Below are 23,354 nucleotides of genomic sequence, written 5' to 3'. Positions count from 1 at the left end.
GAATTTTATTTATTGCTAAAAAGTCCAATAAGAATTCTGCCATTTAACCCTTTAAAAAGATAGACGGGACACCTGTCTCCGACAAGTTGTTAACTTTGTTTGAAACGAGGTGGACAAAACAGGGTTTAAAAATGTACTGAAAGGGCGGACCTGTTTACAGTTGTTTCCTACTCGTGATATCCGAGTCGCTCTCAAATGTATTTTAAGAAACCGGTTTGAACAACAAGCGCTCAATTCCTTGTGTACCTTAATTAAGGGATTAAAAAAAATAAAGAATTGGGCATTATAATAAACCTTTATGATAGATTGCTCAGTTTCAATAGACTGTCATCACATACTGTAGAATGTTTATCACCTCTTGCACTACACACACAGTTTATTACATACGTAGCATTACAATGTACACCTGCTTTGTGAAAACCACAGGGATGGAAATACGACTCCTATTGCATAGCAGTTTCACCCATTCCAGGTTTTACTGAGAGCTTCATAAGTCACAGTGTATACGGAACCAGCTCAGGTGTGTCTTAAACTCGCAGTAAAACCAGGAATGGAGCAAACTGCTATGCCTAAGTCTAATTTCCATTCCTGAATCAGCATTTTTTTTTTTTTTTTTTAAGTTTAAATGACAATGCAAGTGAACAAGGCAAGAAACACACGTGTGTGTATAACCTTGCATAAATATATTTAAGTGAAATAAAAACAGAAATATACAGGTAAAAAGATGGACAATAGATCAACAATTGCATCCTGCTTGGACCGTTTTACTCTTTGAAATGAAAACAAAAAACATAAATCTGGCTTTATAAAAAGGTGGTCAACATCCCTTTCAACCTGCTTTCTCTCGCTGAAAAAAAAAAAAAAAAGGTTTCATGCACCCAAAGTACTGCATCAAAAGATATTTCTGCACTTTAATTGCCTGTGTGTAATTCAGGCTTCAGTACAGTTAAGTTGCCCCTGGGAGTAAGTATTTCTTTTTTTTCTTTTTCTTTTTTTTTTTTTTTTTTTTTTTTTTTTTAAAACATTGTATCCTGAAATACGGAATACATCACAAGATCATTCTTACAAAAGCATCCATGTACTTCATGAGTGGTAAGAGTCATATAAAAATAGAGTAGAAAACTTCTCTCTCCAGCTTTCATACACCTCGCTGTACAGTACACTTGATCGCACATGATAACCAACAAATTAAAATAGGGAGAGCAGACCTACACAGGCACACGACTCAACAGTTACACACAAGAAAGAGAACACACCCCTGCATCTAAAATGGAAACTTCCAAAAAGTTATACAATACATTCTTGCATTGCATATGAAGGATTTGGTCCAGAGAGCTTAGTGCTACAAAGCACCCCCCCAAAAAAAACCAACACAACAGTATTTTATCAATCAAGGCGTCTGAGTGACTAATTCCTTCACCTTTACTTGCAACTACCATGGTTGGCAGTCTCCTACTAGCAACTATACAATGCCACGAACCTGCACAGCCTTCTGCATGAAATATCATATCAAGTGTACAGATTGGACAGATTAATGTAATATGCATGTGTTGAAATTGTATAACTCTAGTTTGCATGCATGTAGTATTGGAAACTGCTGCATACAGGGGGTAAAGGTTAATTGCTGTCATACAGACTTCTCCACTATTAGAACATTAGTTTGCAGTTTACTTTTACAGGGAGACACTACTTGTAACTGATCAATTACAGCAGTGAGGATGCAGAGAGAGATGCATATGCAGTCCCATGACAGGAGCACCAGTGTTGCAAGTTAGTTAGTGCACTCAAAAGTCAGGAGGACTGCATTAGAGGCTTCTTCCAATGAGAATGGCATTTGAAAGCTCAGTGGTTCCTTGCTTTAAAAAAAAAGAGCATAATAATAATAATAATAATAATAATAATAATAATAGACAAATGAAATATGTATTATAAATAGAGCTTTTAATTCAATTCAAACTTGCAAACACTGCCTCTGTCACAAAGGGGGCAAAGGATATCCCAACGCGATAATGACGTGCAAGATCACTTTGGAATAGGGGCTACTACGACAACCTGCTTACACACTGTAGTGGAACCCGTCATTGCTGTAGATCCAAGGAGGCCCTTGACACCTTCAGAAAAACAAAGCAACTTCGGTTTTAGTCCAGCTGAAATTACTAGGATTATCTTCTTGTAGTTTCTAAACTTTTTTTTTAATATTTACATTCAATTAAAAAAAAAAAAAAAAGAAAGTACATTATACCCTCTAATGTTTCCCAACATACATTCCAATATTCCACTATGATTCTGACAGGCTCAGTAAGAGTTTATATACATTATGCAAACATTAAAATTAGCACACATTAACATGGGCAGATGTGTGCGCACTAGGCCGAGACAGGGTGCATGCAACACTAATTTGGGAATTGGCCTGTGTATACAGGTATACTCTATTACCATTATGGGTAGGTGTGATGCTTAATGCATCATCCCTAATGATATTTTTTGGGCTATTTTAAATGGAGACACAATAATTCTGAGCCCCCCTCGCATGGTGGTTGGCAAGCTCTCTGTGGCATGCTTTCAGCTAAGGAGATTTTGTGTTGATTATACATCAGAAGGTGAACACTGAATCTCTGCAGGCGCTGGAGGGGCGTATGGCATGGGAAGCAGCAGCGGCAGAATGGAGCTGCGTAGCTCTGATGAAGGAGCACCGTACTGCACAGCGTCACATCTTTACACGGCTGTGCAGTCCAACACATTTTCCCCACTTGTCATTTTCTAGCAGTATCAGCCTAGCTTCCCCACCTCCCCATCCCTTAAGCCCTGGAGCAGTGCATACCACATTCTAGTTTCACCGTTACCTGTGCTAAGCTTCCAGGCAGAAAGGGGATGTAACGACTTTATTTCTCCAATTACCACCCCTGTGCTGTATATTCCTATTTCTGAGGGGCGATGCTTCTGTCGTAGTAGAAATGAAACCATGATTCTACTACAATTAAAAAAAAAAAAAAAAAAAAAAAATCTGGGGTGCAGGGATACTTACCACTGTACTGCTCATTTCTAGACTGAGCCAACATAATCTACAGACCACCCCATCTCTTCAGAATGCTTCCACTCCAGCACCTAGCTAATACAGTACACAATCAAGGGCTGGCATCCATCACCCTTTAATTGTTCTTACTGTGTGGTTTCTGCATTCATAACAGGAAACCCCATGAGACCAAAATAATAAAATGGAGGGGCAGGTTTAGCTTTTGTTAATGGGAAAAAAGTTGACGTCCTCTTTCTACCTTGGAAAATAAGCAGCACCGGTCTTGACAGGTGCATACTTTACAACAAAAACAAACTGCAGTGCTAAGCCCTATTAAAAAAAAAAAAAAAGGCTGCAGGTTACAGAGAAAGAGAGTTAATGGTCCCTGTTAAAAGGAAAACCCAGAATGCAAAATGTTTTTATGTACAGGCATTAAGAAAGTGGGGGTATAGTCCCAAAGTTTAGGCACCATTGAAATACTTAATATTTGGTCCACTTTCCTGTAAATTCACACAAACCAGTTTAAAACCTTAGTTAACCCATTAAAAAAGAAAATAAAACAGTCATGCATTGTATAATAATTCTGAAGAAAAAATAAGGCACAATTTGAAGACGGGAGTCCGGTTACTCCTTTGGTCCTATCTGACAGCACAGAGAAGGCAGCAGGGAATGGTGTAAAGAGCCAGATTTACATCATAGATTAAAATGTAGTCCCCTTTCAAAAATACACAAGATTGCTCCATGTTTTATAATAATTCCTGTTTTCTGAGACAATAAAAAAAGTATAAAAATATTAATACAAAAAAGGAACAACATTCAGACAAAAAAATCAACTAACATAGAAAAGTGCTTCGTGAGACAGTCTTGCTGCTTCACTCCCTCTCAACGGAAGTGAGACTGAACTGCTGTCATCTCCTGTGTAGCCATGCCAACAGTAATGGAGCTCCTGTTGGGAGTCAGTCAGTGTAGGGAATGTCGGGATCGGAGAACCTCCTGCTGACCCTGCCGCTGGGATGGCAGTCATCGGGGCTGGGCTGGGCTGGGCAGGGGTCCTGTCCTGGGACGACGTACACAGACTGGATGCTGTCTTTGCGCCGCGCTGGCTGCTCTCGTCCCTTTGCCAGACGCAGGACGACGGCGCTGCGGACAGGCAGGGTCTGGGAGCTGGTGAGGGGCAGGATGCTGGGGGACAGTTTGATATTGGAGGTGGGAATGGTCGGGGCGCGCCGGGGCACCTTGGCGCTGTGCAGAGTGACAGAAGGGGATTGTACCGTGTGCAGGGGGAGGCTAGAGTTTAACTGCACCAGCCGCACTCTGGCATCGTGCAGGAAGGACCTGGGAGGCTTGGCAATGGGGTGCGATTTCTGTTTTCCTAAATGCTTTGCAGGTCCTGAAAAAGTGTAGAAGAGATTTGTTTGAGAAAGCAGACAAAGTATATTAGTTATTGACTGTCAGTCATATGACACCTAAATGTATCTCTCTCTCTCTCTACACACACATATACTATGACAACGCCTATCATATAGCAGCTTCACCCATTCCAGGTTTTACTACAAGCTTGAATAGCCACATTGTGTATAGCCAACAAGCTCAGGCAAGTCTTATACTCATTAATATCAGGAATTAATCAAAATGCTATGCAATGAGAGTCTTATTTCCATCCCTGCACTTGTACACTATATATATATATATATATATATATATATATATATATATATATATATAATATATATATATATTTTTTTTTTTTTTTTTTGCTATTGGTATATAAAGCTAGCATTATACATTAAGAATGAGTGCTGTTTTTTAATGAATAAATAAATAAAACACAAACCGGCTCAATAGAGACATTGTCTCTGATGAGTAGGACAGGTCACATTACAAGTCGTTGGTCCCCTGAAGTTTTAAATCCCACTCTCCTAAATCTTGGAAGCAGCCCTTTTTCTATGTGCTTCTCCCACACCCAGTGGACTGCAAGCCCAATGCAGCATGCAATGTAAATAGGAAGTTAAAAGCAGGGCGACTGTACCTTAATACTGACCTTCGGCGTCCAAGTTCCCCGTCCGCTCGTCCAGCAGGCTCTCGGTGCTCAGAGAGGCTTCAGAGTCGAGGTTCTCCTGATCCGAGCCGGGCTGCTCCAGCTCTGGGAGCCGGTACACTATCTCTTCCCTGGGAGGAGAGAGAAGGAGATCAAAACACAGCACTTAATTTGGCTGAAAGCCAGTTAGCTACAGAACTCTTCGATAAAAAAAAGCACATTCAAAATCTGCTAGAAGTTCTAACCAGTACTCCGGTTTTAAAAGCACCTTTGATAATAATCCCATTGCCCTTCGAAAGTTACAAGGACTTCTGTCTGTTGCTGAAGGCTTTGAATGGCGCAAGGTTTAAGAGAGCATGAGTCTAGGCATGACTAGCCTACAGGGCCTCCACAGGGCTCGGGTATGAAAACTTACTTCTCTTCCTTGATGGACTTGATGCGCTCCATGAGCGTTTTCTCCGCTTCGTTGTCCGAGTCCGTGGGGCTGTCCTCGTGAACAGGGTTTGGATCCACAGCTGACTTCTCATTCACCTGGGGAGCACCAGGGAGGAGACTTCATTAACACAGGGATGCGGCTCCATTTACCAGCACTACCAGAGCAGTACTAATCCCTACAGATTACAGGTTAGACAACTAGCCTAAACAAAGAAGCTAAAGGATGTATGGTGGCAGCTGGCATCAGGTTAGACAGAGTGCAACCTCAAAAGTGAATCTACCATTTGGTTTTAAGGCAACAGTGAATGTACAGCAGCGATGGATAAGTGTGACTTTACAGATACGCTGGGATCATGTCGTGCAGGTGTTAGTGTTTTTTGATGAGTGGAAGGAAGGTAGATGGGCTCTGGAGAAAGGCAGTCTGCAAATACTGAATGTCCAGCAGGCTACAGGAACCCCTGCAGGGAACTGGAGGAGATGGGAGCAAATGAACCGTTGGAAAAGGGAGATCTGGGAATGAAAAAGGGCAGTTATATACTGCCTCCTACAGGAGAAAAACAAAAAACAACCTCATGCAATGAAATGTAGGCTGGTGTATTCCATTCTGAACCTTTGAAATACAGCTCAACTATTACTAGAATTGTTACTTTTTAATTTTTTTTAAATTATTTTTTAAATAGGTTTTTTATTTTGAGTAAATGTACACTTGCTGCACAAAATCTTAACTATCCAGAAATGTTACCTATATTATTATTGTCACTGGAACAAACCGGATTGAAATATGCCAGTTTTCTTTAGTAGCAGGTCTTGCCACTGTCGCAAAGGATTTCAAAATGTAAAGTGAAGCAGTTTTCACGGGCACCACTATGTAATGAATTCAGGAGACCACTCTGGGCTGCTGCTGCGGGAAAACAGCCTGCCATGAAGGAGGCGATCCAGCGACGCTCTGGATAACACAATCCATCACCCCACGCAACGGTGAAAACCAATATACAACCACATCTGTGCATTGCTGGTAATTAAATAGGATGCAGAGAACTTCATGCCATGCAGGAGAAAGGCTAGGAGAATGACCGAGTAAACATGCAGTAGCTGCAGAGACCAGGCAGGGCTGATACGTACCACCGCTCCCTTGTAAGGAGAGAACCTGAGTTCTAAAGGCCAGAGCTACAGAGAAGGAAACCAGGAGAAAAAAAAAAAAAAATTAAAAAAAATCAACAGGGCAAAGCGTGCCAGGAGGGAATGCCCACATCCAGTCACCTGCACACACACCCCCATGCCACACCAGAGGAGCCCTGCAATTACAGCGTGTGTAACTGCGGTACCCCCAGGGCTACTCCACTCCAGGTCGAACAGGAAGAATTAAATGGTTAAGGGCATTAGGACATGTGTAGGGGTTTAATTGGTTCAATTTTTAAAATTAAAGAATAAAAAATGTATAACACTGTGTAAAAAAGTTCTTCCAATCTTCTGTTCTCAACTTCCATGGTTGATACCTGGGATTAATTCTTAACCCCCATGCAGTATAAAACATCTGCACCAGTTAAAGACTCAAGAAAAAGTTGCAAACATTTGACGCTGAAATCCACGCTTAGTGTTTGTATTTGAGCTCACTGTAACGAACGGTAAACGCCCAAGGCATAGAGCCGTCCGACCGGAAGTCATGACAGAGCTCACGCTAGATTACCGTGTTCTGTCTATTCAGTTTGAGCTGGTTGACTGCCAGGGCCTCTGCATATTCCAGCTGCTCGATTTCTTCAATCTTCTCATTGTATTTTCTTATCTGCTCGTTTATCAGCATTTCCACACACCTGCAGGCAAAACAAACCCAGGCAAGTTAATTCCTGGGTTTGGTTATATTGGATCTTTTTATACAGGCAGGCAGTCAAAAGCTAAGGAGGGCCAATTTATTGCAATAGATGCCAAGAGTCAAGATTGGGGAGGATCCTGCCCTCTTACTGCCGCTTGAACTGGAGTACCTCCCTAGCACACCGACGGGACACCCCCCATACTGGGAAACGTCTGGGACACGCACAGCCGAGGTCAGAAACACTCACATAGTAGTCTTTACAACATCTTTCATGCTGGTCAGGGGGTCTGCGTTATCAGGACAGCGTAACACACAGGGAGCGTACACGATTGCCAAGGCATTGGGGGTCATCCGGTTATGAGGCTCCTCTCTGGCCACTCTGCAAGAGAGGAAACGCAATAAAAACTAAGTACAAGTGACAGACAGCAACATGCACTACCACTGCCTCGGATAGAAACACAACATTACTGTGAGCTACATCAATAACACATGGAACAAACACGCGTAACCAAAGTTAAAAGCCATCTGAGAAACTGGATAAGTGCAGAGCCCCCCCCCCCAGTTCTCAATGTATAGCCTTTGTTCCAACAAACTAAAGGGCTGAACCCATGCATAGAGAAGGTGTGTACCAAGTTTATTCCCAGTTGTATAAGGAGGCTCCCTGACATCGTACACCTGGCTGGGAAGGTTAGACAGTGGCGGTGATGCTGCTGCCGTGGGTATTACCTGACCAGGTGGAAGACGAGTCTCTCCAGGGTGTTGTAGTTGGCCTGGGGGAGTTGATCCAGAATGCGATAGATGGCCTGAAGCTGCTCCTGCTTCCCTGGCATTTCTGCAGGAACAGAGACACACATAATGAGCTGGGATCCACACTACACATGAAAGGGCCTGATGTTACAAAAAAACTGAAATGCCTGGCCATAAACAAGCAAACTGGTATTGTGAAAAAGACTTTCATCATTTAGTTCATCAACATAATTCCGTTTCTATTATTTTTATTGTTTAGCACTAATGCTAAAGTAATTATTTGACAAACATTTCGACTAGAATATTTCAGTGTCTTCAATGCATTATCATTATTGTACAGAGAGATTGCACAGATTAGTCCAGACCAGTCTGGCTTGCTCTCCGAGGTCCTGTAGAGAGAGGGCAAGGTGGCACGCAGTGTCACTTACCCACAGCGTGCAGGAAGTCATTGTAATAGGTGAAGGTCATGAGAGGATCAGGGAGTTCTCTGAGCCACTGTTTGACAATGCCTGTGACAGCATGGATAGGATACTCCTCTAAATTCACAGCGGTGGGATCTGTAGAGGAGGAGGACACACACAGGACAAGGGGAGAGGGGTGACTGAATTATTCCACCAATTTATAAAATAAAATAAAAACCACACTGGATGATTCGGCATTGGGAATACGTAGTGTTCACTCATTACTCCACCCATCCAGCAATTCAAGCTTTTCAATATTTCACAAAAAATCAGGGGAAACCAGCTGTTTTAGGTGAATGAACGACTGTCTAATAAAGCACAATAAAAGAATTTGAGCAAGAGTGTTCAATCGCGGTCCTGGGGGGGGTCACTCCACTGCAGGTTTAATTAGATATTTAACTATTTCAGGGTCTGGATGGAGGTTTAACTGGATCAATTAAACAATTTAGAACAGGGTTGGAACAAAGACCAGGAGTGCAAGAGCCAGCTTTGGCCACCCCTGAATTAGACGCTCTAACACAACCTTCGGTCAGTCAAACACTGTGGCTAATCGTGCTGATAATAAAACCTGGAATGGGTAACACTGCTATGCAACAGGCATCTTATTCTCATCCTTGGTCCTTCGCCCTTCACAAACCTGCTTCCAGCCTCTGCCACAGCTCCTTCATGCGATTGGCGGAGCCGGACTTGCGGTAGATGCCCTCTGTGTACAGCCCGTTCATCTCCACGTGTTCCAGCAGGACCTCCAGGACAACGGGCACCGGGTTCCGGTCGCTCGTGAGAGCGCAAACCCGCACGCCAAAGTTCCGGGAGCCTGCCTCCATCTCATTCTGTCAAACAAGAAAACCGGGACTGGTCTGAGCTCTGTCAGAGAAGTTCCCAGTAATACACTAGCCGTGCTGTAAAAATAGACTGCTCTGTGTAAGCCAGCCAATAGAAGTATTACCAAACCCAACGACTCTCTTCTTTACTCATTTAGATTTTCCGGTTTGATTTACACCAGTCAGGGCAAGGGCTAGCGACCAGAAGTTATGAACTGGAATGCAATTTTTACAAAACCATAAATGGATATACGTTGAACTATCAAACTGCACAAACCAGATTCCCACATCACTGCCGTGTATGGAGCTTACCTTCACTGCGCAGTAGGAGGTGCATTCGTTTTGGATTTTACCGATGCATTTCTTGTGACAGATAATCTTGCAGTCTGAGGAGACAAAAGAGAAGCAGCATTAGTGGCCGTTTGTTTTTACAGGACACGGCCCCGACTTGCCGATATCTCCAGATGTCTTTTTTTGCCTCGCTGCTGTTTGGTTGCAAAGATTCCGGTAATGCATTCAAAATATATGCAAACCGGGGAGAGAAAATCGAAACAGAGCTAGACCCACAGAACACTCACAGCTGCAGATGAGGGCTTTCTCCATGGTAAAGATGTAGGAGGTGCACTGATCACAAGACTGGATGATGTTCACCTGATAGCTGCTGAGCACATGGCCCATGCGCTTCTCCGACTGAAAGAAAAAGGTTTCAAAATCAAACACACTAATTATTACAAAGACCCTGCAGGTGCAGCTCTAGCTCTAGGACTCAAGTTGGGCGTGGGCACAGTAGATTTAATACGTTCATAAAGCATGAATAAATAAATGGATTGCTTGATCAATGCCTGAGCTTGGGAGTACATTTCCTTAGACTGAGCCACTAGAGCAGGGCTTCCCACACCCGGTACACGGGACCTCAGTGTCTTCTGGTTTTCAGTCCAACTGAGCTCTCCTAAAAAGTTGCAGATTTCAAAAAGGTACTTCGGACCGGGTTTGGGAAGCGCTGCATTAGCCAGCTCTCCAGCGCACATGCAGATACCCTTATGAAAGCAGGTCTGCTTTTTTATGGTATAGTAAACAACATCCATCTGGAGTCTTCCCATCCCCAATGAGAAACTAGTCATACTTACACACTTGTCTTTTTTCCTTCTCTTCCGAGTTTTTGTGGGCTGGGGAAAAAAAATAAAAAGGAACATTTAAAAAAAACCTTGTGCTGTTTATTAGCTGGACAGGGGAGGGGTGTTCTTAATTTCGAAATATACCTCTGGATAGCCCTGGACCCTGGAGTCACTGCTGCCTTGTTTATGTGCACAAGCTAAAATCAGATCCAAGCTACCCATTTAAGGAATCCCAAATTGTCTCCCAAATATTCTGCAAGCAAACCAGTTTGGAATCGGGTAGATTCTCCCAAACCCATTCCTCTCTACATGTATTTTTGAATTCAAAGTAATCTTCTGTTTTGCGGCCCGGGGGGTGGCGCTGAATGACCGGGCAGCTCTCTACCTTGGCGGGCTCGGCTTCCTCCTTCTTGATCTCGGCCCGGATGAAGCCGTCCAGCACCGACTGGAACAGGTTGACCACCAGCTGCACCTCGGCCTTCTGCTTCTCTCCAGCCAGGCTGGCTACCTTCACCTGGTAGTTCTTCATCAGGTTCCTGTAGCGGATGTTAGTTGCCTGGTTCTGGAACGAAGACAAGCCAGGGAGAGTCTGAGTACCCGAGCAGGAGCAGCCGGATTTCCTGTAACATCAGGATGTGCCTGAATCCTTGGTTTCTGATGCTCTTGTGCGCTCTTACCTGACGGCTGTACATGGTCTTGATATTCTCTCGGAACTGCATGGTGGCCATGATGAAGATGTTCTCGGTGTCCGACAGCTGCTTCCCACGAGACCGCAGGTCGTTCACCTGGCCAGAGAAGAGAGAGTTCACTTAAAGAAACATTGAACGGGTGGGCTAGGATGGAAAAATAAAGACCAATTCTAGGTTTTAATAGACGCTTGATTAGCTACAGTGTACAGGTAAACAAGGTGTGCTATTAAACTCCTAAAACCAGGAACGGATCAAACTGCTATGCAATGTGAGTCTTATTACCATCTCTGGTGGCGTCTCCCTGCTAATAAGCTTATTAGAAATTAAAAAAAAACAAAAAAAACACCAACATAATCCAATGAGAGAACCAGTACACTTTTGGCACCATGAGTTTATAAGCAGTAGGTGCTTACTAGGAGTGTTGGTACTGACCCCCAGAGAGGGGAGCAGGGCTCAGACTGACCTGGTTGCGGAGGAACTCGTCCAGTTCCTTCAGCTCGTTGGTGCTGGTAATCTCACGCTGCAGGGAGGTGTGCCACTGCTCTGAACACTGGGGGGCGTTGCTGATCTTGATGTCTGGGTTCTTCCTTGCCTTTGGGGAAGGGTCCCCTGGGTGCTGCAGGGGTTCTGAGCACAGGAAAGAGCAGTCAGTGAGACAGACAAGACACTGGGGGGTTAAGCACAGGACACAGGGTCCTGCTGGACAGAAGCTTTTGGTTGTAGAACCATGGCGGATTCTCAATTAACTCTGAAGAGAGACTCTCAGGTTTTTTTTTTTGTTTTTTTTTTTGCATTGATCTAAAAACAGGGGCAAATCTAAACAGCACCATTAAAAATGTTTAAAAAAAAAAGCTACAGATAAAGACCCTACAAACTTATGTTAGATGTTTGGGTTCACACGATACCTAGCCTTTGTGGGTGAGGGGAAAAAAAAAAAAAAAAAAAAAAAAAAAACTACTACATGCAAGTATTACAATTTTAAGCCACTAGAGGTCAGTATAATGCAAGAAAGAGCAGAGTAAGCAGTGCAGGGCCCTTCAGGGAATGATTGAGCTGAATTGGCATGGCTTTGTGAGAAAGCCCAGATACCGGCTTCCCACACCGTGCTTCACTATTGCTACAGTAGCTACGCAGTTGGGGGTTTATATTCATCCCTGGATAGGTTATTGGCAGGAGGGGGGGTGACTGCCCAAAGTGTTTCGAGGGTCTAATTCAGGGGTGGCCAAAGTCTATCCTTCTAACCCTGTTGTAAATTGTTTAACTGAGCCAATTAAAACCTGGGAAATCCAAGCTTCATCACAATTGGATAAGCGCTAAATCAACACACAGCCTCCGTCCCACTGCTGTTCCCACAGTGTTTTTTTTAAACCTGTTCTTAGCAAATATTTTTACCTTCGCTGACTTTATTCAGCTGCATGTATTCAGCCACGGCCTGGGAAAACGTAATTTCAGGTTCTTCTGGCATCTGCAAGTCTTTGTTAGAACGCTTATCGTGTTTCTTCAGGATCTTGCGGAAGAAGCCAGGCCTGGAACAGACACAACACAGAACGTCGCACAGAGCCGGTCAGCACTGCATACATAGGGATGGTAAGAAGACTCCTATTGCATAGCAGTTTCACCAACCCCAGGTTTTACTACAAGCTTGATTAGTGTGTATAGGCAACAAGCTCAGGTGTGTAATTCACAGCAAAACCAGGAACAGCTCAAGCTGCTATGCAACGGGAGTCTTATTTTATTTTATTTTTTTTAAATACTAATATTTACAATTGAAAGAGATCACCAAGGCTTCTCCAAGTTCTTAAAGGTGAATATTAACTGCAGTACAAAATTGTGTGACCCGGAACACTGGTCTTGCAATTCTCCCGTTTAATATTTGATCTGAAGAGGAATACATCACGACACCATCGCATTCTGTATTTCGACACATCATCTCAACAGCCTTTGCAGGACAGCTTTGTGGAAGTATACAGATCTTCTGTATTGAGAGCAAAGCTGCTCGCTCCGTCTGTCCTTGGGAACCAGACACTAAGAGGAATTTTAGGAATCTGTTTAAAAAAAAAAAAAAAATCTTTGGAAGTGTTTTTATTCCTATATTTGGAAAGAAAACAGCCTGGATAGTTTTCCACTGTCTTGCTTTTAGTTTACATAAGAGCAAGGTCGATTTCCCACAAGTACCTTCACTGACAGAGGTATTACAAAGGGCAAGATGGCACTATCTGTTATGTGAAGTGCATTTTATTGTTTCTAGGAGAAGCCTGTCTATTAGCAGCTAATGGGACGGGATCTGTATCGTACTTGGAGTCCGGTGTTGGGGGCTGGGGCTGGGGCTGGGGCGCAGCTACAGTCTCCTGGTGGCCTGGGCTCTCGTTCACTCGTCTCTTCAGGTTGGGCTGCTTCACAGAGTCTGTGAAGGATTTGGCAGGAGACTGCGAAGAAAAGAAGAAAGCAGGCATTATATTGCGGGAAGGCAGGGTAGCTTTGGACGAGCCACAGAAATCGTAAGGTCAAAGCTTTTCCCATCATGCCTTCTAACAAGCAACTCGGGCCTCCCGCATTGCCTGGAGATTCAATACCCAGCCAATGAGAAAGGCACAGCGTAAGTGTCTATAAAGGATGTACACTGGGCATGCACAAGCATTGCTGGAGGTTAACCAGGCTGAATATTAGTAGTGTCTCCGAATAGCAACCCAGCTCCAGTACTCTACACAGGTACCACTGGGTTACCCCAGACATGGGCTGTGCACAGATACCCCCACACCTCAGTGCACCCGGAGCAGGAACCGCATAAAACCCTGTCCCTGTCGCGCAAAGATTTTGATTTTTAAGGTAGCATCAGTTACAATTAGCTATGCTTTGTTTTAGCCATGAACACATTTGATTTCCAATAGATCTTTAAAAAAAAAAAAAAAAAAAAAAAAAAAAAGATATGTCAGCTACTGAATTTAAATCTACTGGCAAGTGTGTTTTAAGGAAGGTATTTAAAAAAATAAATTAAAAAAATTAAAAAAGGTAAGATCAAGACAGAGGCCTAGCTTTTGGACATGGTCACCAGTCAGCCTCATTACAAATCATTACTGTTATGTATTAAACCAGTAACTACAGCACACAGACACAAAGATTTCATCACAGTTCCACCAGTGTGTTAAACCTGCCCCTCGGGGAACCCCTATTCCCCCCTCTGTCCCAAATGGGGGGGGGGGGGGGGGGGGGGGATAGTCAGGGGGAGTTACTTCATAAGTCCATAGGCCCGCACTTATCGATCAGATGACCTGCCGTTCTCATGAGTTCACTCACGTACCTGAGCACTTGTGATGCCCAAACTCTTAAAGGTTCAGAGAATTCAGAAATCAAGCTGCAGCCGTTTATCAAAATGAGCCGTGCCTCACAAACTACCTCAAATCATTTTGAGGAAGAAAAAGTGCCAAATCTGACTACCTTGTCAAACCTGCGCCCCTTCGGAAACAACTGTCTACAGCGGGGTCAGTTAGTGCCGAGGGCGATCGTTAGATTATGTTTGTGCACCACGTCTCAAACTGCATCACCGAGTAGCTCTGCCAGGTTACAGTTACCTCTATGTGTGAAGATCTCGTGGCATTTTCCCCGTCTTACAGAAACATATGAAAACAGGATTTGCAATTTTCCAACGTCTGCTTGGCATCAACCCCCACCTTGTTCCAATCACTGCCTCACAGTGATATTCTGTAAAGGAGGCGTGACGTATTTACGTTTGCAGATCCCAGAACTCTCTTTTGGACCAAATTTGCTCCGAGGTGTAGTACACAGCTGAGAAACAGCTTCATGTATTTGTTTGTTCGGGTACAGGAGCATAAGGTTTGTGCAATAGTATTTGCTCTTTCTTTAAAAAAATAAATACATGGGTGCCCTATGTATAAGAGCACATGCTTAGTGATTCTAGGCCATTTATAGCCACACAGTGGTATCTTACACCACCTGTAACATTTAAACTAATGAAAGCAGACATGCTGTCGCATTAAACATAGGCACAAAACCAGCAAATACAAAAACAATGCAACAATTTCAAAAAGGGTACAGCACATCTATACAACCTACATCCCTACACCCAATCCGAATGCATTTTAGATTTAAAGGAAAATGCCAGCACACCTATAAAAATACTAAGGGGGAGTTGATTCTTATTACACATGTCTATACTAGGGCAGTGATCACAGCATTAACAGAGGAGTGATTAAAAACTAAAATCAGCCCGTCCTGTGAGACCACCCCAGCGCAGCAAGAGAAAAACTTTAAAACCACAAACCACTTTTTTCCTGTATGTTCCACTGGTACTGTTGTCCAATCCCAGGAGGCTCAGCTTAGGCAAGTCCTCCAGGGAGGTGGAGATCCCTTTAGTCCTGGGGGAGAGAAACAAAATAGTTCCATAACTGAAATGCAACACCTAAGAAACCATTAAATAAAAGCGTGCGACTCCGCTCGCCATCCTTACTGTGAAAGCTTGGGTTTCTCCGGCAACAGGCTCTCCTGCTGGCATCCTTCAGTTCTGATCTTCTCCTTCCACTTCTCGCCCTTGTTCCGGAGAGCGGTCTGGTTGCTGTACCGATGGAGAGTGCCACCGGTGGGGCTGCTCGGTTCCTTCTGCCCGTTCCGCTGGGCCTCCTTGCCCTCCCCTCCGCCGCTGGAGTTTGTGGAGCTCAGAGGGAGGGAGCTGGGCCTGGCCACATCGGGAGGGCATTTCCCCTCCTTCTTCCCAGGCGAGTCCTTCATCTTCCACTCCACGAAGGTGTACTGATCCAGCTCCTTGCTGTCTGACCGCTCCTTCAGCTTGATCCCGGTGTCCAGTTTCTCCCCCTTGGCGGGGGAAGGAGCCGTGGTTGGGGCAGGGTGGTCACCCTGCCCTGGAGTGGATACCAGCTTGTTCTGCAGCTTGTCGTGCTCCAGCCCCCTCTGTCGCCTCCTCTCCCTTTTATCCTGGCCGCGTGGGAGCTTGTCGATGCTCTCGGCTGAAGGGGTTCTCAGGTAGACAGGAGCGTCTCCCTTCCTTGGTTCAGGCTTTGAGGTCTCCTGCTTTTCCCCTTCCTTGCTGGGCTCTCCCTTTGCCTCCTCTAACTCTGTGCTCCCAGACTCCTTCCCGGTGTCGTTCACCTCTGTCCGAGGATATGTCTTGACCACCTCTGGTCCTTTTTCTCCCTCCTCCTCCCTGGCTTGCTGTCGCTGGACTGCTGCTGCGGCTTCTTCTGCCTTCTTTCTGGCCGCCTCCTCTTCCTCAGCCAACTGTTTCTCCACACTCATGGCTCGGTACCTGGGGGACAGTATCGCAAGGGCATAAACAGATTGAAACTATCTAAGGAGTATTCGTTAGGGCAGTGCTGTCCCTCTTCCCTCCGAACTCAAACCAGCACCCCAGCATGACTAGAGAGCACTGTCCTTCTAATGAGACTTTAACCTAAAGTTGTGTCTGCTCTGTGGACAACAAAGGAAATATCGAGGTCTACAGAACTCTGCTCGGTCTTAGATCAACAATAGAGGGGCTAACGAATTATAGCATGAATGTGGGTATAATAGGTGAAAAAACCATGCAGTAACAAGATAACTAGAGTTAGTTTGACAGCAGGAAACAAACTGGAGTACAGTACCTCTATGGGAATTCTGAGACTCCAAATAATAAAAAAAAAAAAAAAGAACGACAGGCAAGGATAAGCACTTCTTTATTTATTTTTTGGCCAGACTTTGCTTTCTCAGCTCTTAAAAACAGGACGTAAGGAGAAAACCAGCCAGCAGACACTGGGACCAGTGGAGAATGCCAGGCTAAGTCAGCCAGGGTCCTTCAAGGAGGCAAGCAGACTGGGAAAGCGCTGTGAATCCTACCTCCTGCGTGTGGCGTGCCCTCGGACCACAGCCTGCAGCTTCCGGATCCCGTCCAGCTGTTTCTGATAGGCCAGTTTCTGGGAGTAGCCGCGCCACAGCGCTTGGATAGTGGTGGCAGCACTGTGCTTGTGTCTGATATAGGAGCGCCAGCATTTCTGTAAAAATCATCAAAATAATAAGGGTGGGCTTATGAGCGTAACAAGAAAAACTATTTATAAATAAAAAATCTATATTACTACTGTAATATTAATGACTATTAGTACTACAGTGCAATTTCTCTATTACAAATCGCCAGTTTAAAATAAATATTTTGGTTTTGCAAGATGTGATAGTGTACCATAGAAACCCTCCCAGAAGGGCATTAGAAATGTTGACCCTCGTCACTGTGTTAGAAGACACGTGCACAGCATTCCTTCACCGGCCCTTCCTTTGATGGGTTTAACAGTGCACGTGTGTTTGCTGTAAAGGGGTGTGCGTGGCTGGGTGAGCTGGGGCTACCTGAATGGTGGCGGCTGCCTGCCTCATGCGCTGGTAGTGCCTCCTCTCCAGCTGGGCTCTGAACCAGCGCTGCAGGAAGACTATCTTCCGGATCACTTCCTTGTGAAGGGTGTCCTGCAGCCTCTGACGCTCTGCCTCCTTCATGAACACCTGCACACACAAGTGCTAATTACACATGACACCATAGACGAGATTGGCACACACTACTGCTGTAAACCACAGCGATTGCAAAGATCAGACAATGGGGTGAATCTAATGATCAGACAATATCATATTAAAAAGGTATAGGACTTAGGTTTTAAAAAAAAAAAAAAGGGATGGGAATAAGACTCCTACTGCATAGCAGTTTCACCCATTCCAGGTTTTACTACGAGCCTGATTAGCCACAGTGTGTAGGTAGCAAGATCGGGTGTGTCTTAGTAACCTCATAGCAAAACCAGGAATGGATCACACTGCTATGCAAATATCCATCCCTGTATAAAAACATGCCAGTCACTGTTGTTTTTATCTACTATGGCTCTGCCAGTAATCCCAGCAAGCAGCATGCAACTATACATCTTCAACAAAAAGAATAAAACAGTAGGCAGGTTTTTAAAATTGTGGTTTACTGTTCCCCCCATTTCTACACACTCCAGTGTTGATTCTCTGGCTTCTGAAGCCAGAGTAACTTCTACACAGCTTTCGCCTTGTCTCTAGTAAGCATCATGGGTTCTACCCACATCTTAAATAATAAAGCGTGATTGGAGTCCAGTAATCTGTGCTGAAACTGACCTTCGTCTTCCCGATCTGGTAGTTGTTCTTGTTGAAGCCCATTTTCTCAAACAAAGCCGAGACCTCCTCTTGGGAAGTGCAGGAATTTTTGGGCAGTAGCACCCGGAACTGTCCCACGAATTCCTATAAAAAATTAATACAGTAGCATGCAAGCGTATTAGAACACTTCAAGATGTGTCATTTATAACCTTTTCAAATCCCAGTCCACTCTTGTGCTTTAATTCTCATGCATTCTACCATGTGGCTGTGTTCCTTTTTCTCTTGCCATTTTAAAATGCACGTGTGGTATTAAAGTCATCAATTAAATAATCACAAGTTTGCCTATTTTAACAAATTTTCCGAGACTTTCAATTACAGTGGTTTGATTCCATCTGCACAACAACATCCAAACAGAAGCAATGGGGTGTTCTAATAAATTTGTACTGTACATTTAAATTAAAAAAAAAAAGGAGGGAATCCAAAAACATATCATTCTCAGCGCAAGGTCATCTTCTAGCTTACCTGGAAGGTGTATTTGGCACTGTAACCGGAGTGCCGAATTCGAACAGTCTCCAGCATCCCGGTGTACCTGAGCTGCTGTAGAACCAGCGCGTCATCGAAACGCAGCTCCATCTGCGTACAACACAAAGGTGAGTTACTGATGCAGAACCCATGCACGAGGGCTCTGAGAGGGACATACAAACATTGCGATGAGCAGGGCTGGTTTTTCATGGTAAAAAATTGCTCATTTCACAGCTCTGTGCAGTGGTCAAGGTCAGCTACTAAAACACCCAGAAGCCACCACCTCTAACACACAGCAAATCAGAAACAGACAGTCAGGGCTTGTTGTAGATCTTTGCTGCTCCGGGACTTTGGATACGGTGCCACTGTTCTCAACTCCTTTGCAAGCACTGTGAATGGTGCTTTCATGCTGTCAATTATGAAACAAAGGGTTTGCAGTGCTTGGCATAACGACTGTAGGAACCGTGCAAAGAAACTGCAATTTAGTGACTGCTTCAGTGAACACTAATAGACTGGATGCATTACAAAACTAACGAAATACAATGCAGCGCTCCCGATACTTTCCGATTCCATAATGAACATATTCCGTTTGTTCACAGTTTTTCCATGTTGACAGTACAGTGTACGTTTCCTGTACACAAGCGTTTCACTAATTCAGGGTCTTCAACACGGTATCATGCAAGCCCCTGTGTACAGACCCACCTTCTCAGAGTTCGAGCGGATACATCTAATGAAGAACGGCTCAGCTCTCCCCAGCGTCTCCATTAACTTGCTCAGCGAAGTCTACAAAACACAAGCTTGTTTAAATAAACACAAATCTGAAACCCGAGCTGAACGATCATCCAGGTTTTGTTCGAGCGCAACAGCAAGTCTTGTACTATTTCAGGTTAGTTCCCTACAATCCTGTTCTATCAAAACAGTGAGTATGTGAGCCTTCTAGAGTATAAATACCAGGCATCCAGGAGGACAGAGAAGCGCCCAATACCTCCAGATCATCATGAACCCTTGATGCATCAGTCTGAGGCCACCTCTCTAGGGAACTTGATCAACTGCCTATCTCTTAATACCAGTGGCATGTATGGTATCTAAACATTAACGTGCAATTATTGTGGAATGTAATGTGGGTTTTAATTTCAGGTTTACCTGAATTCATAAACCTACAAATAACGAAACCAGAGCAAATAACCTGCACTCTACTCTGCTGTACTGTAACACATGGGTTTAGGCCAGTGGTCCTCAAAGCTGTGCTAGTGGCAAAGTTGTGCCCGAGGACCCTGGTCTCAGCTGCAGCGGGAGAAGCAGCCTCTTCTCACCTGGAACTGAGCGCTGATGCTGGGCGGTTTCTTCTTCTTGTGCAGGTGCAGTAGAGCCTTGGTGGTGCGGTCGTGCAGGGTCCGGCTCACGATGTGTTTCAGAGACTTGGAATCCAGCAAGTTCTGCAGAGCGGAGAGACAACCAGACAGTGGAACCTCCAGTACCACACAAAGGGATGGGAAGACGACTCCATTGCACAGCAGTTTCACCCATTCCAGGTTTTATTAGGAGTTTGATTAGCCACAGTGCAAATGTAACAAACAACTCATAGTAAAACCAGGAATGGATCAATTTGCTATGCAATGGAGGTCCAATTACTGTGTATAGATCTTTACAGGTTACAGTACAGAAAATGTGTTAACACCTCTTACTGCTTATCTTACTGATATTACAGTGCTTTTTTTTTATCTATAAACTATTAATTACAATAATCATTTTGAAGGATTCTTCAAAAAAAAAAAAAAGGAAAGAAATCGAGATGAACTGTCTTCAAATGTCTGGTAAACATTACTACTCAGCAAAGGACTGCCATGGCTATTCACAATTCTGCGTATTCACAATAAATATTTTCAATGCAACAAAAGAGGAGAATGAAGGACAACACACTGGGAAAACATAATACAGCAAAAAATTATATTTTTTGTATGAAGATTAAGAAATAAAAATGTCAAGTTTACCTTAGGAATGAGCTGCTTCTGTTTGGTACTTTTATTTTTCCTGTTGAAATGCAAAGTTAGAGTTTTTTTGTTAGGGAGAGGTACGGCATTGAAAAACTGAGGATCGTTTGGAGAGGAGCAAGCGTAGAGGCGAGCCGTGCGATGGGAGACAGTAACGAAACAAAAGGCAGGCAGCAGTGAAGAGACAAAGACAGGCAGCCTGCCCAGCAGGGGGGTGTATGCTTCCAAGCTGTGACTCACAAAGTGCAGTGAATGCATGAACGCAATCACAACGCTGGAAACAGACACGCGACCACAATAACAGCAGCCTGCTGCTCTACAATGCTGCTGGACTGAAGTGCACAGCAAATCAAGGTTTGACAAGCTCACGCTGTTCCAAATTCAAAACACAATGAATCTGGATGGTCAGGGACTTGGCTAAGAAGTATCTTAAAAGTATTTAAGAGCTACGTGAACAAATGACCTGACCTCCTTTAAGCAACACATGCAAAGGACAAGCACTGCATTCCCTCCCTATATAAAAAACGGACTAGCATGCTTCCTTTAACACAAGCATGCATTAGCTAAAGGGATCCAACAAAGCATTTGGAGCAGAATTATAAAGCAGTCTTGTGCGCTTATGTGTACATACTTGTTCAATCTAATCTCTTTAAGTGCCAAAAGATGATGAAAATATTGTTTAGTCTCATTTAATGGCATTTGCATGCAACTTTGCAGACAGGCTACCCTAGGATAATAAATGAAACATGTACTATCATGTAAAGCTATAAATATTTGCAACCCTTTTATTATGCGTTTTTCATGCACGAAAACAAAAAAAATTTTGGCACTAATATCAGATTCCATTAGTATATTTAATTACCGGCCTGTCGTTTTGTGTGGAGTTATCTTTCCTGTACTACTACAGCGGTGTGCAGCTTTGAGCGGAGTTATCTTTCCTAGCCCTGCAGTGTTGAAAGAGTTAACTATTCAGAATGCGCTGCGATCATCCTACATTGTAGAAGCTCCAAACGCCCCCTAGAATACTTCCAATTAGCTGCAGCCCCACGCTGGGCAATGGCTGCACTGTAGACTGAATCTTGCCAGGTTAGCAAACTCACAGGAAGTGATCCCGTGGGTGCTGCAGACGACTCCAGGACTGGAGCAGCTTGCATGGGTCTTCACCCTCCCACGGCAGGCCCTTGATACTGTGAATGATTTGGGCATGCATGTCCCTGATTAGACCGCAACCAGGAGGACAGGGAGAGGAGAAGGGAGGGGAGAGCACAACAAAGGGAAGGATAGGGTTAAACAACTTCAAAACCCGCAAACCACACCAGTGATTAACCACAAGCAGGGCAGTTTCAGGAGCAGGATGGTTTTTTCAATATCAAGATCACCAGCAGCAATGCAAAATTAAAGGCAAAGCTGAGCCACTTCTCAAAACCCAATTAGTTAATTACAAGGGATGTAGAAAGTAACCCGAAATCACTCGCCTAGCAATTTTTACACAGCCCACAATGTCACCCAGTGCCAAAGTTGAATTACAAAAAAAAATGTATGTTTAACTTTTATAAAAAAGACAAAAGACAATCGTCAAAGTTTGTCAACCTTCACAAGGTTTCCTTTAGGTATAACTCGATGCTGATTCTTTCATAGCACACAGTGCCACCCGGTGGTTGCATGCAATTGCATGTCAAGCCAATGACTGTGGCAAAAACACATTGAATAAATGAATCCTTGCTTCTCAATCCCTGTATTTGTTAATACTGCAGGTGATCTTAACACGCTCTGGGTTCCTGCATCCTGAAACGATACTACTTGTGAACTTGTAAAGGTGATAATCGCGTTCACTTGCTGTCCGCACACCATGCTCCACACCTGCTCCATCGACATGCTTTAGTTGTTTTAGTATCCCGGTGATTCAGACTGTGTTACTGTTAACCCCGTGGACCTGACCCATGCACTGCATTCCAGGGTTAAACTGGTGGGCCAACCCTGCCTGGAGAGAGGCCACCAGATCACAGGAGAAGCTCAAGACACACTGGAGGAGGATCCCAGGATTCCCCCCGCCCCCCAACTGGACCAAACCGATACTCTTAAAATGAGGGGAGCCACTTTCACAATCGTTTGGGATCAAGGCGCGGGTCAATTTCTATTCCATTTCCTTTTTAAAATCAATTCCCAATTTGTACAAAGGAACTGATATTTTAGGAGACATGATAAATTGACGTGGTTGTTCAACTGCTTTCATTTGAAGCCGATTTAAATGGCCTGACAGCGAATTCAATTGAAGTGATCTGTTGCCACTGTGAGAAGCTTGTTTTAGCAGAATACTGCTAATCGCAATTTTTATCCGTGTGTTGGGATTGATTAAAAGGGAATGGGATTTGGAAGTTGGAAACTGAATTGAAAAACAGGAATTGACCCCAACCCTGTTGAAACACGATCCCTGGTCACCCTCCCAGTCCACAGCTCCAATCAGCTCATTCCCTCTGTTTATTTAAAAAAAAAACACTAAAATGCAGGCGCATTATAGTCTCGTATGATATATCATTACGGTTCTGCTAAACTATTATTTTGGCAGTCTGTCACATACAAACTAGAGCCGCTACAAGTCAGAGTGATATACTGTACTTCA

At 44.0% G+C, this 23,354-nt stretch overlaps 1 protein-coding gene across 10 annotated transcripts in view; it reads right to left on the bottom strand.

Annotated features, from left to right (window-relative positions):
• Window positions 1-662: 662 nt before the first annotated feature.
• Window positions 663-23,354, bottom strand: part of LOC121301234 (unconventional myosin-IXb-like) — a 54,385-nt gene continuing 31,693 nt past the window's right edge. For 3 of the 10 annotated variants that reach the window (XM_041230386.1, XM_041230389.1, XM_041230387.1), the window contains 27 exons: window positions 21,835-21,948; window positions 20,735-20,774; window positions 20,057-20,179; window positions 19,446-19,526; window positions 18,744-18,854; window positions 18,243-18,365; window positions 17,472-17,621; window positions 16,974-17,128; window positions 15,595-16,407; window positions 15,409-15,502; window positions 13,425-13,555; window positions 12,522-12,655; window positions 11,593-11,756; window positions 11,118-11,225; window positions 10,826-11,002; window positions 10,453-10,491; window positions 9,904-10,015; window positions 9,638-9,711; window positions 9,142-9,334; window positions 8,472-8,600; window positions 8,023-8,128; window positions 7,544-7,675; window positions 7,174-7,297; window positions 6,609-6,653; window positions 5,467-5,582; window positions 5,055-5,182; window positions 663-4,403 (listed from right to left, as the gene is read on the bottom strand). In XM_041230386.1, the coding sequence (XP_041086320.1) occupies window positions 3,970-4,403; window positions 5,055-5,182; window positions 5,467-5,582; window positions 6,609-6,653; window positions 7,174-7,297; window positions 7,544-7,675; window positions 8,023-8,128; window positions 8,472-8,600; window positions 9,142-9,334; window positions 9,638-9,711; window positions 9,904-10,015; window positions 10,453-10,491; window positions 10,826-11,002; window positions 11,118-11,225; window positions 11,593-11,756; window positions 12,522-12,655; window positions 13,425-13,555; window positions 15,409-15,502; window positions 15,595-16,407; window positions 16,974-17,128; window positions 17,472-17,621; window positions 18,243-18,365; window positions 18,744-18,854; window positions 19,446-19,526; window positions 20,057-20,179; window positions 20,735-20,774; window positions 21,835-21,948 (4,150 nt within the window). In that variant the 3' untranslated portion in view covers window positions 663-3,969. Of the gene's footprint in view, window positions 4,404-5,042; window positions 5,183-5,466; window positions 5,583-6,608; window positions 6,654-7,173; window positions 7,298-7,543; window positions 7,676-8,022; window positions 8,129-8,471; window positions 8,601-9,141; window positions 9,335-9,637; window positions 9,712-9,903; window positions 10,016-10,452; window positions 10,492-10,825; window positions 11,003-11,117; window positions 11,226-11,592; window positions 11,757-12,521; window positions 12,656-13,424; window positions 13,556-15,408; window positions 15,503-15,594; window positions 16,408-16,973; window positions 17,129-17,471; window positions 17,622-18,242; window positions 18,366-18,743; window positions 18,855-19,445; window positions 19,527-20,056; window positions 20,180-20,734; window positions 20,775-21,834; window positions 21,949-23,354 lie in introns of those variants that run through there. The other 7 variants (XM_041230390.1, XM_041230391.1, XM_041230393.1 and 4 more) reach the window with 6 other exon arrangements.

The sequence above is a fragment of the Polyodon spathula genome, chromosome 27, assembly GCF_017654505.1.
Source record: "Polyodon spathula isolate WHYD16114869_AA chromosome 27, ASM1765450v1, whole genome shotgun sequence".
NCBI lineage: Eukaryota > Metazoa > Chordata > Actinopteri > Acipenseriformes > Polyodontidae > Polyodon > Polyodon spathula.
The sequence above is the reverse complement of the archived record's forward strand: the minus strand, read 5'-3'. Positions and strand labels throughout refer to the sequence as shown.